This window comes from Sebastes umbrosus, chromosome 14 (assembly GCF_015220745.1).
Source record: "Sebastes umbrosus isolate fSebUmb1 chromosome 14, fSebUmb1.pri, whole genome shotgun sequence".
In the NCBI taxonomy this organism is placed as follows: domain Eukaryota; kingdom Metazoa; phylum Chordata; class Actinopteri; order Perciformes; family Sebastidae; genus Sebastes; species Sebastes umbrosus.
The window spans coordinates 18,303,352-18,318,067 of NC_051282.1; the positions used below are offsets into that span (position 1 = coordinate 18,303,352).

Consider the following 14,716-nt stretch of genomic DNA (forward strand, 5'->3'; position numbering starts at 1 on the left):
TAGTATAGTATGAAGGAAAAAAGTCACAGTATAGTACGTCGAAAAAATAAAAAAGTCTTAGTATAGTATGTCGAAAAAATAGTCAAAGTATGTAAAAAAAAGTCATAGTATAGTACGTCAAAAAGTCATAAAATAGTCTTTGTATAGTATGTCATAGTATGCCAAAAAAATTATTAGTCATCTTTTAGTACGTCAAAAAAAGTCCTAAAAAAGGTCATAGTATAATATGCTGAAAACAGTCATGGTATGTTTCTACCAGCACGCCCATTCCCGATGCCTCATGTCTGCTGATGCCAACCACATGTAAGTCTCTAGGACCAAGTGCAAAACCTGGGATGACCGGGCGTTTTTCCGCCTGTTTTTAAGAGTTCGTCTGTTTTATTTAGTCTACAGTATTAAGTGTCCTCGAGAACTTTGAAAAGTATAAAAATAAAAATCCGATGTATTATTAATATCGTCATAAATAAGAAAGTAGTAAATAAGTGTTCACAAAAACAACTGATAGTTGAAGTACTGAATCTTTGTTCTTTATTGTTATAGACATGCTGCTTTACACACAAGGAAATACAGATATTGATTTTACAGAGCCACAAACCACCTACTGTGGAGTTATCCTGGATACCAGGTCAATAGTGGTCAGAACAGGAACAGGAAGGCACAGTGTCAAGTTGAAATGGCACAAAAGAGGGGGGAAAGACAAAATAACTATGTTACTTAAAAGCCGTGAGAGGTTTAAGACTCTACGAATTCACATGCAAATGGTAGCCCAATTATTAAAATGCAATGTTTGCACTTATTGCATTGGATGTGGTCCTTCCAATCAAACGTACATTAAGAGAATCCGCTTGAACCTAAATACTAAGATTAAATGCATAATTGATACATGGCCGTAACATAGTAAAATGAACAGTTCAATTTCATATTGCAATAACAATAACAAGATACATGTTTTTCCAGTAGCATGAAGTTTGCGATAGAAAAAAAGGCTCTGTACATCAGCATCAAAAAATCCTGTCTACGGGCTGAAAACTGTTGTATATTGTAGCATTTATAAGAACACTAATGCCCAATGCAACAAGCAGGCAGCCATATCAATTGAAGGCACATAGATCTATATGCATGGCGCTACACATACAGGAACAAGTTATGTAAAGATGTTGCAGCCACACAAACACCGGAACCCCTTTTTTTTTTGCAGCTACATCACATAAGCAGACAAAAAGACTGTACAGAGATCTGCCACATCTACGACAAGCACACTTACTGTGCCATAGTGAGTCAGCATACATGGAGCGTCTATGCTTGTTGCAGGCTTTAGCTATCTTTGAGTTTAGCTGTTAGGATGTGAATCTGTAGCTCTATTATCCAAGTCTTATATAATGTGCATGTTAACTGAATCTAGTTCCATTATTTCAATATCAGGATCTTTTTTTTCTATTTAATATGCAAGTATACAACTTTGGAAGTAACTACACAGGATTCTAGTACAGTTATGATACATAGATATCACATCATTAGAAATAATAATAATAATAAAAAGTGACATGTAGATGTTTAAGATGGCAGACAACTTAAACTCATCTCATCATAAACTCTCGTTATAAGGAATGGATTATAAACGATTTTTTGTTGGAGTGCAAAATCACTTCAAATGGACACACAGATACATTTCTGCTTATAACCCAAATGATCCTTACTGTAAAAATAAGTTCTCAAGTCATAAGTGTATTTTACTGATGAACACAATATCTAGACTGTATTTAAAAATTCTTCTGAATTTTGTGTTAAGTAATTGATACAGAGTTAATATTTAAAGTAAGTGTGCTTAAAACCACCATGACAGGTAGTGAAGTATCTCTGGAATCCACATTACTAGACCACAACTGAACACCATCAGACAGTTAATGAAATGTTTTAGAAGTTGGGGAAACAATATCTTTTTTTTTTTTTTAAAAACATCAGTCATAGAGTAAGGTACAAAGAACATATTTGACATTAGAAAAAAGAAATTTGACTCCCGTAGAGACACTGATGGATTAAACAGAGTCCTACCTCGTCCTGTGTGGACTTACTTCAGGGCCGTCATTGTCTCTGATCACTGAAGCAGAAGCCTAGTTCTGGGGGTGGGGGGGTAAAAGGAATAAAAGGGACTGGATGATTTTTGTAATGCATAAACCTGTTCTGATGAATGGGAGGGAAAAGGCTGGATCAGAGTCAAGGGTTGAGGTGCTCGTCTTCCATATGAAGGCTGCTCGTGGGACACAGGAGAGGCTGGCTGGAGCAGTTTGTGCTCTGACTTTTCAGGCTTTCTGTTGACTCGGATGAACCTGGAGAGGAAGAAGCAACAGATAAGCAACATGGCTTCACAGTGAAGTTTCCAGTTCATATAAGAAAACAGTGCTCATTCTTGATGAGATGGGCCTATCGCAGGAAATTCACTTGATAATAGCCGGATCTTTTGTTTTTCTAGCTGTGATACGATGACGTTGGATCTATTTTTACAGGGAGAATGGGATTCAGTGAGAGCAGTAGAGCTCATACACAGAAGCAAGAGCAGACAGGAAAGCCTACATACCACAGTTATTCCTCCATACCAATAGAGCAGGCATCAGGACCTAGAGCTGCCCAAAGTGAGGAGGTACGAAGGGACAGGATGGCAGAGAAAGAGAAGAGGAGTGTTAGGAAACAGAGAAGCACACAGGTTAGATGAAAAGCAAAGGGAATCACAGCCCTTGAGTTTGAGAAGAGGAACATTAGAGAACTAGAAAGGAGTCAAACATAAGCAAGAACCAGACAATTTTAGGAGCTGCTGTCAATTCTTTAGCTCTAAGCCATCATCAGAATGTACACTGTATATGGCTTTATACATTAAGAGATTACATATTCTGCTTCTTTCCTTTCCTGTTTGCAGGGGCTTAAAGATTATTCTTCACAGTCTGCTATTTCTTCTTTTTTCCTTGCAGAGAACGTCTCACCTGGCAGGGACAGGTCGCCCGGTGGGTCGCTCTCTGTTTTGGTCAAGCTGCTGTGTTCACTGCTGCAGTCCTGTAGGATGTCCGCTCCAGAATGCATCCTGTCCTCTGGATCATCATCTGGAGACAGGGATTCTGCCACGTCTTCTGCGGCTGTGGCCTGGAAGAAGAACGAAAAGATCTGGTTAAAAGCTTTTTGTTTTGTAGCAGAGTTTAAGTGTCAGGTGGTGCAGTGGCGGCTTACATCAGTGGGAGCGGGGCTGCTGGACAGCAGCGTGAGTGGCTGAGCGTCAGACATCTCGGACAGCTTCTCCTCATCTTCTTCCTGGATGGGAGACGATGGAGACCTAAGGGTGCTGGAGAGTAGAACAGGTAATTCAATCAATCACAGCTATCTACATGGAATGATGTTCACTTTAATTGCACCTCTATCTTTCAATAACGAAACACCACATCTTTGTCAGAAAGCGGTTACGGTGTCTGATTACTGACCAAGCCTAATGTAACTGTGATGTTTGCAATTAATGTTGCACATACAAACATGATCTAATTTCCCGTCCTAACCTGATTTCTTACAGTTATGTTTTTCTGTGCATGTACGTGGAAACGTACCTGTCAGGTGACTTGCTGACTTTGCCTTTCTGCAGGCTCCCATCACTTAAATGCTCTGGGGAGCTCAGCTGCCTGCCTTCACCGCCCCCTGTGAAGTTGATGTCATCATAGAGGGGAGCAGATGGGATGGCAGGAGACACTGACCGCAGACCATTCAGAGCCTCTAACAGTGAGATGGGTTCAAAGCCGGGAGGAACCGAGTCTGTGCTCTGCAAAGAGAACGTAAGAATGCAGAGTAGATAAACATGTGGCTACTTTGACTTTTTATGACCTACTATACTGTGGCGTTTTATGACTTTCTTTAATGGCGTACTATACTGTGACTTTTTTAAAAGACATTTTTATATGGCGTACTGTAACCATGACTAAAGTATGACTTTTTTTATGACATACTTTACTAGTATACTTTTTTATGACATTGTTATGACATTTTTTATGGAATACTATGACATTTTTACAGCATTCTTTATTTATCTCCCACTTTCTGACAAGCCAGGGATCCTGATTGGAGCGGGAACTTGGTCCGGCTCTCCAATCCAGAGGCTGCAATTTGGGGACTGAAGTGGCGGGGCGGTTGTGATTTCACTTAAGCAGCTCACCAGTGTGTCTTTTCTATTGTTGTTTAGTCGATAAATGTTAACTGTGGATAATTCTATGAATTAAGGTACTCGTCAGCTACCTGTGAGGGCCACTCTCACTCAGAAAATTACATGTTTAGAGATCACTGGATGCAGGGGTGCTGTTTTGGCTGTGTTTTGATTTATAACAAGTATTGTCTGATTGCTGAAGTCTTATTTTCATATTTGGTTTTTCCTATAGTTAGTCGTAGCTCTGTTTTAGTCGTAGCACCCAACAGCCTTTTTATTTTTTCTTTGTAGTCTGCCTCACCTATTTTTGTTTGTATTAAATAACCACGCTCTGTCAATAAATAACTTTATTTTACCAACTGGTTTAATGTTGATTTCCTTTCCCCGAATGAGATGGACCATAACAATCCGATTACTTTTTGATGGCATACTTCTTTTATGACATACTATACTATGACTTTTTTATGGCCTACTACAGTGACTTGTTTATGGCATACAACACTGACTTTTATTATTATTTTATGACACACTATACTATACTATGATATTTTTACGTCATTGACATGACTTTGTTTTATGGCATACTATACTATGACTCTTATGACATGTAAGGCATACTATACTTCACAACATACCAACTTTCTGCTCAATAAAAGTTGTTATAAATCTAGATCACATTCTTCTTTTCTAAGTTGTTTTTAATTTACACTGCAGAACTTCATATCACAATTTTATCTGATTATAGACAAATGTAACTGAGACTTACGGAGTGCTCGTCATGGTCCATAGTCTGAGCCAGAACAGGGCTGAAGGACACGGGGGAAAGAGCACCAGGCTTTTTCCTCACAGCTCTGATCTGCAGCAAGGCCCTGAAGGCTGGTAAGACGAAAACAGGCTTAAATTAAAACACAATAATAATGTAAATTCATTATGTTAAATGTTGACTACTCTTCAAATAGAATCAATAAAGCACCGTAGAGAACAAAACTTCATTAAAATAATGTAAGGCTTCTTACGCAGCCTGCAGATCGGACAGTTGTTGGCCTGGTAACGCAGAGTGTCTGCGCAGGAGTTGCAGAGACACAGGTGTCTGCAGGGCAGGATGAGTGTATCTCGCAGGTCAGACAGACAGACAACACACTCGTTGCTGTTGTCACTGTTCTCGTCATCTGATGGCTGGAAAAAGAAAACAAAATCAAACCAAAAGTCACACAAATAAAACATCAAGTATCTATTACAGCATTGTGATTCGAGTATATATATTCACTCAAACCTTGGTTTCTTGGTTGTTTTTGTTCTCAATCCCATAGATCTCCTGTAAGAGGTAGCTCACACGGTCCACCTGGAAAGATACAGTAAGAGAAATTGTATTTCAGAAACCCATGTCCACACACAATGAGTTCTAAGGGAGTTGGAAAGCAAAATGTATACAGCAACCTGTTCGCTCCACTGTCTTGTTTGTATTCATTTTTTTTATTTAGGGAACGATGATTATTTAGGTTAGGCTATTTACAGTCTTAAGATTGAAACCATTTGTCTCATGTACTTGATTAAAAACACTGTAATGTTTCATTTCCAAAGACATGGGAGTCTATGTGAAATTACTTTGAGCTCCCAGAAAGTATACATTCAACGTCTACTTCACAGATCTCCTTTATTGCAAGACTCCCAAGGGTCTCGGCACAGATTTTTGTGTCTCAGTGTTTTTCAGAAGCTGCAGATGTGTATGAGGGTCACTGATGCTCTCCGTAAAACATCCTGCATTGCATTAACAACGTGCCGAAGCACATACCGTATGTGCTTCACAATTTACTGACTTGGATTTAGGGTGATTAAAAAACAACTAATAGATTAAAGCAAAGTGAGGATATCCACTAGACATTCCACTTAATCATTTGCTGATTAATAATGACATGATTAATAATAATTGAAATAACGTCATTCAAAAACTTACAATTTGTTTCTGCTTCAGAGGCTTGACGGAGAAACTGCCATCAACGTGCTGGAGGTAAAAAACAAAACAAAAAACATGTTTTAGCTCCCACAAAAACTTACACAGAATTAAATTACTTACATTTATTTAGATGTATACATACTCTTTCAAAGGCTGCCAAAAGTACGTGAGCATGTCCGAGGCAATCTTCAAAAGAACACACAATATTCTGGTAAGTACAAATGTTGACCCAAATGTGTATTTAAGTGTACAATTCAACTGCTAACACGGACATTATTGGTGCAATTTCTTATACTGTAGATGTTGTACTACTATTTCATAAATATTCCTTTATGTTTGTACAGCCAGCTTCAATAGTCCTGACTGTTATGAAGCTCTAGTGACCTACCATCCCCTTCATCAACCACAGCTTGGATTACCATGGGGAACACTCCTCGGTCGAGGTCAAAGTTCAGCTGTAAGGGAAGAGGAACATAGATTTTAATGAGGCACGGTTAAAAAACAGAGAAGTCAAAAGTTGTGTTGATACATTGTTAGTAAGGTACAAAGGGTTTTTGTGATGTGTGATCCAGTAACAAACTCCACTAACTGCTGAAGATACTGTTCATAGGCATTATTGTTTCAGTAATGATGCCTATTAAATATAAATGGACTGAGCTCTTATGGAATACTGTACTTATTCTCCCCTACAAATGTGTTACCTAACAAAATCAAACAACTGTTATTTAAAATCATACATACATATTACCCAATAAATTCCATCATATATACATTTATTCCTAAAAAAGAAGATTGTAATTCTGTGGTGGAGACGCTAGAAGATTTGTTTATTCAGTGTGTACATGTGACAGTGTTTTGGGCTGATTTTCAGTTGATCTTAAAACATATTTTGGTAAGGAAATTTTACTTAAAGAACACAATTTCTTATTAATATTCCAACAATCCTAATATCTCCAGCAACTAAAAATACGTCATTAATTTGCTCATTATTTTAGCCAATTTTTACATTCATAAAATGAAATTCTTGAAGAAATTACCATCTTATATTACATTTAAAGAAACAGATCTTCAAACACTATCACATCTAAAAACATGAAAATAAACAAAACTATTAATAAATGCAAACTCTTCAATCCGATACCTGATTATCTTGTGTGGGTTCATTATGTATGTTACTTTTGTCATTGTACATTTTTTATTTTTCTCTTTATGCATATTTCTGTCATGGGAGCTAAATAAGCTTTATTTTTTCTTTTGTTTCTAACTCTTTGTTGATCATTTCCTGAGGTCTTATGTAATAAATTACAAAATGTATTGTTCAAAAAACATTTTCAATAAAAGTTATAAAAATAATAAAAAAAGAATACTTACATCTTCGTCTTTCCACTCGCAGAAATCTATTTTAAAAGATGGCATGGAGAACTGTTGGCTCACCCCTCGCTTGTAATGCACAGTTTCAGAGACCAGTGATGGATTCTTTGGGCTGTACCTGCACACAGCAGGTTACAGAGAAAACTGATCAGTGTTCAGGAGGATGAAGGAAACCTGGATGGACAGTGAGTCAGTACACTTCTAACTGAGCAACAGCAAAAGTTGACATTTAGACATATTTACCAGTAAGGAAAGCCTAATGATGGCCTTCATCTTTAAGTACTCAATACATGCATTAGTGCACCGAGACAAAATAAAGAAAACTGAACAGCACAACAGTAGCAATATCTGATCTTTTTGATTCCATAAAAATATGTCTGTCTCATCTCATTGCAAGAAAATAACTTCAGTATGAACTGTTACTTTCATCTTCTTCCAAGTCTTATCAGCAGTATCCATGGCGACTGGAGGTTGCTAAGGACCCACTGTATCTATTCTAGTCTTTGTGCTCTAAGGCTTGAATCTCACTGCCCATAAAACAGAGTTTAAATGTCTCTAGTACAAGGTCTTCCACTAATTTGATTCAAAACTGAACAACTGACTTTTTTTGTGTCATAAATTGATTCAGATATGACATTTACAGATAAATAATAGAAGACTAGCCAATAGTCAGATTCCATCAGTTGAATTTTTAAGTAACAGTTCACTCTTTGTGCTACTAATAGCTAAAGCTTCATCTGACTTAGCCTCAAAAGAGATGATCAAATTCTTACACTGCCATCCCGTTGGTGAACTCCTCAAATGCTTGGCAGTAGAGAGTGATGGCCACCCGAGCATCAGCATCAAAAGTGAACTCCACACCATACTGAACCTTTGGTTTTCCACCTTCCTCCACCGGTGTGTCAGAGTCATCTTTATACCTAGAATCAAGAGGTTCAACAAGCTTTAGGTCGGCACAGTGGGAACTATTTTCCTTAAAACAGTTGTTTATGTTTACTGTGATTTGTATCATAATGTAGAGCAATCTCACTATCTTTACCTGACCAAACGCAGAGAATCCTTTCTAATGTTGACCAGACTTCTCAGAGTTTTCACAGGCTCGTGGGGGGCAGGCGTCACATATGGAAACTAGTGAAATAATAACAGGAACATGAATGATATTTGATTTGAAATTAGCAACAATATTTGACTAATTCTATTACTGAGACAAGAAATGTAGAACAGCATCATAGTAGTTTTTAAAGCTATGATGAAGAAACATTAGTTTGCACCTGCACTGGCCTATTTCCAAGAAAATTCAGGTCCATATTTTCTCCAAAAAGGTATCCCTCTGGATGTGGTGTGTCAAATTTCTCTCCTCCCATGAAGAAGTGGCTCGCAAAATAATTCCCTGAGGAAACAAAACATGAATAATAAAAGGCACTGTGAGCAACGTAATATAGTTTTCTTACTTTCTTTATAAAAAGGGACATCTCGGTCTGTGTCAACGTAAACAATAACAATATGTATATAAAGTTACTTCAAATGATCTGTCAGGAAAAAATTAAATAGTATAGCTTTACAAATTGTTGATTGAAGTGTAATATGACTCTTTTGAGCAACATGTTTGAGCTCATGTTTAATAATGCAGTCATTTCAGAGGCAGGAGCACAGTAGCCTCAACACAACTTCAGACTGGTGGTGATAATAATAACATATTTTCAGATTCTCTTCTCAGGTATTTTTTGCATTTAATGTTGGGATGCACCGATAATGGATCGGATATCGGGCCGATACCGATTCAAATAGCTGGATCGGTGACAATGGGGCCGATCTATTCAATAAAATGTTATATTTATATACTAAATACATTATATACTGTAATTTTAACTCCTGTTTAAGTTTCAACCAATCTGGTGCTGCATTTAAAAAGTTTACACTTGAATTGTAATTCTTGTTAATATTAAAGATTTTTTACTAAGTTGCTGATGTACAATTTATCATTTTAATAATAAAGAACAATTCAATACATTTATATCTATGTATTTATTGATCACATTTTGTTTTACAAAGGCAAGAAAACAATGTTTAAGTCAGGCCTCATGTTTCCTTACACATAAAAGATTGATCCCAGTCACCTCCACGCAGTGAGGCATACAGCTTATTAATTAAACAGTATCAGATCGGTACTCGGCGATCTGAAAGTCCAGGTAACGCAGGTCTAAAAAAGTCGGATAGGTGCATCCCTAATTTAATGTAGATCTATAATTCAGCTGAGAAAAAGAAACATGAAGGCTGCTTGGTTGACTAAATGGGATCAAGTCACACAACACCATGCCACTGTTTATTATCTCTGCCTATAAAAGTGTTGTAGCATGAACATGATCATTTAAATTTCTACATCTAAACAAGATTTTTTGTTTAAGTGTAATAATTTTAACCACCCATAAACATGACAATAAGAAAATTAACTAAGATTGTCCTCATAGGTGTGTACTGAGATGCAGGTAATTATATGACCAGTTGAAAGGCCTGGTGGCATTAAAATGTGTTTATGGATCTGATTTCTTGGTCTCACAATGACATACGTATCTCCATCCTGTGTCTTTTCTGTTTGGAAATGTAGCAAACACGTGAAAGCAATTCATACTTATTTTAAATACCTCTGAAATAGCACACTAAGAAGAAAATGTGTCTTAATTTTCTTGTTTATGGAAGCTGAAAAAGTCATTTGTTGACATGAGTGTCATCATCACTTGTTCCTCAGCTCTTGTAGCTTCAATTTAATGCAAAATAAAACATTTTTTATCAAAGTCTGTACATTCAATTTTGATGTTGGGCATGCTCACGATACTGTCATAATAATAATAATAATAATAATAATAATAATAATAATAAACCAATTTGCATTACTCAGACAGTCCTCGCCAGTAGCACGATATAAGATAAGATAAGATAATAATAACAACAATTCAAGTGTATAAAATAAAAAAGTACTATTTCTAGCACTAGTGTCTAACAGAATAACAATTAAGTAAGATACATTTAGTGAAATGAGTAAATAAAATAAGATAAGTAAAATAAAAAAGGTAAAGTAAGCGAAAAATAAGTCATATTGCACATGTTGGACATTAATATTGCACACAATGATCAGTGATATTGATATTATATTTGTACTCAGTGTTTTCAGCTGAAATATATAAACTACTGTAGATATCAGAAGATGTTGTGAATAACGTGTGACCCAGACAGTTACATGTCTACAGGCTGGTACATGTTTAGTATCAGCTGATGATAAAGCAACACAACACAAACAATAATAACTAGAGCCTAGCTAACGTTAGCTCCTAACGTCTGCTCGGTGTCTCAATGTTTACATCTTGTTTTAGAAGATCTGGATTTAGCCAAAAACGACCAATCACTTACCAGATTTCGGGGGGAATCGATAGGCTGAGTTGGCCTGGATATCGATGTCCTCAACACCAGCGATTCTGCGGCTCAGGATGGACCCCATCTTCCTCTGATGGATGCTAGCTACAGTCAGCTACTAGCAGCTAGGCAGCTAACAGTCGCGTCACAGCTCCCGACTACCTCCGACTTCAATAACGCTACACTAAAAACAGATATAACACCGACCAGGTATAAACGCTTTCGTTAATTCAACATGTTTACACGTTGAGTTTGATGATGCGGCTACGTTGTGGATGCTAGTGCTAACAGGAAACGGTTGAGACGACTGTTGTTTGTGTCACAGCTGTGCTAAAGTGTTGCTAACCTAACAGCTGTGACGTAGCAGGGAGTCAACCTGATTGGCTGTCTCCAAGCGATACGGAGATTCAGGGCGCTCGCTCTGGGTGCTGGGACCGCCCGGCGGGGCGGAGGTCAGGGGGGGAGGGAGGAAGGAGGGAAGGAGGGAAGGAATGAAGGAATGAAGGAAAGAAGGAAGGAATGAAGGAGGAAGGAAGGAAGGAAGGAAGGAATGACGGAAAGAAGGAAGGAAGGAAGGAGGGAAGGAAGGAAGGAAAGAAGGAATGAAGGAGGAAGGAAGGAAGGAAGGAAGGAGGGAAGGAAGGAAGGAAGGAAGGAAGGAAGGAAGGAATGAAGGAAGAAGGAAGGAAGGAAGGAAGGAGGGAAGGAAGGAAGGAATGAAGGAGGAAGGAAGGAAGGAAGGAAGGAAGGAAGGAAGGAAGGAAGGAAGGAAGAAGGAAGGAAGGGAGGAAGGAGGAAGGAAGGAAGGGAGGAAGGACGGAGGAAGGAAGGAAGGAAGGAAAGAAGGAAGGAATGAAGGAGGAAGGAAGGATGGAAGGAAGGAGGGAAGGAAGGAAGGAATGAAGGAAGGAAGGAAGGAAGGAGGAAGGAAGGGAGGAAGGAAGGAGGGAAGGAAGGAAGGAATGAAGGAAGGAAGGAAGGAAGAAGGAAGGAAGGAAGGAAGGAGGAAGGAAGGAAGGGAGGAAGGAAGGAGGAAGGAAGGAAGGAAGGAAAGAAGGAAGGAATGAAGGAGGAAGGAAGGAAGGAATGAAGGAGGAAGGAAGGAAGGAAGGAAGGAAAGAAGAAGGAAGGAAGGAGGAAGGAAGAAAGGGAGGAAGGAATGATAGATAGATGGATAGATAGATAGATAGATAGATAGATAGATAGATAGATAGATAAATAGTAACTTTATTGATCCCGAGGGAAATGGAGATCCATAAAAAACACCACACATTTTAATGCCACCAGGCCTTTCAACTGGTCATATAATTACCTGCATCTCAGTACACACACCTATGAGGACTATCTTAGTTAATCTTCTTATTGTCATGTTTATGGGTGGTTAAAATTATTACACTTAAACAAAATTCTTGTTCAGATGTAGAAATGTATATGATCATGTTCATGAGGGTCAAGGCAAGGGTGTCCATTCGTTTTTATACATTTTATAGGAAAAAAAGTAGATGGAGTAAAAATAATACTAACAAAAGTGTAATTCAAGTTATGGAAAAGGGAACTCACAAAATAAGGAATATGGAGGATGTTTTTGAGAAGAGATGGAGTCTAACAAGAAGGAGAAATATAGTTACATGGGTTAACACGCATGCACATATACATATGCTTGGAGGTGACCTGTGTTTAAGGAGGATGCATGTGTGTGCCCAAGTAAATGATATTACTATATATTTATGCCCCCCCCACTCCTCCCTTTTTATTTTCTATTAACTTATTTGTTGATTTTATTTATTATTACTCTCGTATTTTTGTATTATTATTATTATTATTTTTTGTTGTGTTTTTTTTAACTCGTTTCTTTCTTTTTTATCATTATTATTATTATTATTATTTCTTTTCTTAATTTTATTTCAATTTTGAATGTTGAAGTTGTTTTCTCTAGTGTACTTAATGAGTTTGTCTATAAGCTCATCTACTTGAAAATTGGTTTATAAACTATTGTAATTACGAACTGTAAATTGCATATATGAAAACAACCTTGAAAAAAGGGAAAAAATAAAGTAGTAAGTATTAGTAACGTTAGAGCAAAATCAAAACAACTGTTGGAGCCGTGTCTTCATTTTTTCATACAATTATGAACCCCAATATCTTTTATTTTTACATTATTTTTATACTGTGAAATATATTTACTGTTTTTTTGTAACGAAAAATCGTAACATGTTAATGTAACTACTGTATTGAACTTTCTAAATAAAGTATAGAAAAAAATGGCAATTATAGTATTTATATAGCTGTTTAAATTTGTGTTTGTTGTGGAGACGAGTCTACCCTCTAGTATTTACTGCCCTCTAGTGGCCACAGCAAGGAACTTCATTACATTAAATGTAAAGAATGAATTACATGAAATAAACACAATAACCACAAATACAAATAATAATATTTATAATAATATAATCATCTATAAATCATGGTGTGTATCAATATGTAAAATGAACTATTGGTGTGATTTATATAGCTGTTTTAATTATGTTTTTTTTTGTTATGGGGACAAGTCTACCCTCTGGTTGACCTGAGTGTTTACTGCCATCTAGTGGCCACAGAGAGGAACTTCATTACACTACATTAATCAAGTCAATGCAGACGTGACATACTTCCGGTGTGTCCTTTCAAAATATAGTAACTAAACAGAAATATAAATAGAATAGTGACAATAGTCATAACTTTATGAGAAAAAAGTCGGAATGTTACGAGAATAAAGTCATAACTTTACGAGAAAAAAAGACGTAATATTACAAGAATAAAGTCATATTACGAGAAAAAAGTCGTAATGTTAGAAGAATAAAGTCATAACTTTACGAGAAAAAAAGCCGTAATATTGCGAGAAAAAAGTCGTAATATTACGAGAATAAAGTCATAACTTTACGAGAAAAAAGTTGTAACTTAACGAGAAAAAAAGCCGTAATATTACGAGAATAAAGTCAGAACTTTACGAGAAAAAAAGCCGTAATATGAGAAAAAAGTCGTAACTTTACGAGAAAAAAAGTCGTAATAGTACGAGTAAAAAGTCGTAACTTAAAGAGAAAAAAAGTCGTAATATTATCAGAAAAAAGTCGTAACTTAACGAGAAAAAAAGTCGTAATATTATGAGAATAGTCATAAATTTACGAGAGAAAAAATCGTAATATTACGAGAATAACTTTAAGAGAAAATAAGAAAATAACACGTAAAATCACGTAAAATCACTACTTGATTTTTTTCCTCTATGTGGCCCTAATTGGTCCTCATTGACGGATAGTTTGTTTAAATATCACAACACAGATGTCCATATAAATTAACAGGAACCTGTGTTTATCTGCCTTTTTGGAGTTAAAAAGCTCCACAATCGGCCGCGGGCGTAGCTCGCTGGGGAGCGGGCCAGTGACGCTCACAGAGCGGATACAGAGCAGCAGAGTGGCGAGGGAAGAGGAGAGGGAAGAGGAGAGGAGAGGAAGAGGAGGAGAGGAAGAGGAGAGGGAAGAGCAGCCTCTGAGGGGGCAGAGAGATACCTGCTGAGACAACATGATCCTTTTTAACATTCCTCTAATATCTGGAGGGAGATCAGTCCACTGTTTGGTTGCTGTAACTGAAAAAGCAGTTTGAGTAACTAGTAAATGTTGTGGATGAATGTTTTATATTTCCCGTCTCCCCTCGTTGATGATCATGTTTGTCGGACTTCATTATGAGCTGTTAAATGAATAAATAGTTTAAACATGCAGTATCTTTAAAAGTAAACAAACATAACATAAACAACAAAATCAAAGTTATATTTTTTGATAATA

General features: G+C 36.9%; 1 protein-coding gene across 2 annotated transcripts; it reads right to left on the minus strand.

Moving 5' to 3' along the window:
* Positions 1 to 502: 502 nt before the first annotated feature.
* Positions 503 to 11,270, minus strand: mgrn1b (mahogunin, ring finger 1b). Of its 2 annotated transcripts, XM_037791472.1 has the most exons (16): positions 10,902 to 11,270; positions 8,768 to 8,886; positions 8,536 to 8,624; positions 8,270 to 8,416; positions 7,497 to 7,614; positions 6,514 to 6,580; positions 6,268 to 6,311; positions 6,126 to 6,173; positions 5,445 to 5,513; positions 5,188 to 5,347; positions 4,938 to 5,047; positions 3,585 to 3,793; positions 3,217 to 3,328; positions 2,976 to 3,132; positions 2,576 to 2,621; positions 503 to 2,327 (listed from the first exon to the last, which is right to left on the minus strand). In XM_037791472.1, exons 1-15 carry the CDS (start codon positions 10,987 to 10,989, stop codon positions 2,581 to 2,583), a joined length of 1,578 nt encoding a protein of 525 aa, XP_037647400.1. In that variant the 5' UTR covers positions 10,990 to 11,270; the 3' UTR covers positions 503 to 2,327; positions 2,576 to 2,580. The 2 variants fall into 2 exon arrangements, with proteins under 2 accessions (XP_037647400.1, XP_037647398.1); XM_037791470.1 differs by lacking the exon at positions 2,576 to 2,621.
* Positions 11,271 to 14,716: the final 3,446 nt, after the last annotated feature.

Bases quoted from the DNA above. Each gene is read 5' to 3' on its own strand.
- mgrn1b (XM_037791470.1), bottom strand. From the start codon at position 10,989: ATGGGGTCCATCCTGAGCCGCAGAATCGCTGGTGTTGAGGACATCGAT. The intron at 7,615-8,269 runs GTAAGAATTTGA...TGCTGTGTGCAG, and splicing joins TTCACCAACGGGATGGCAGT to GTACAGCCCAAAGAATCCAT. The intron at 2,328-2,975 runs GTGAGACGTTCT...CTTCCTCTCCAG, and splicing joins GGGCGACCTGTCCCTGCCAG to GTTCATCCGAGTCAACAGAA.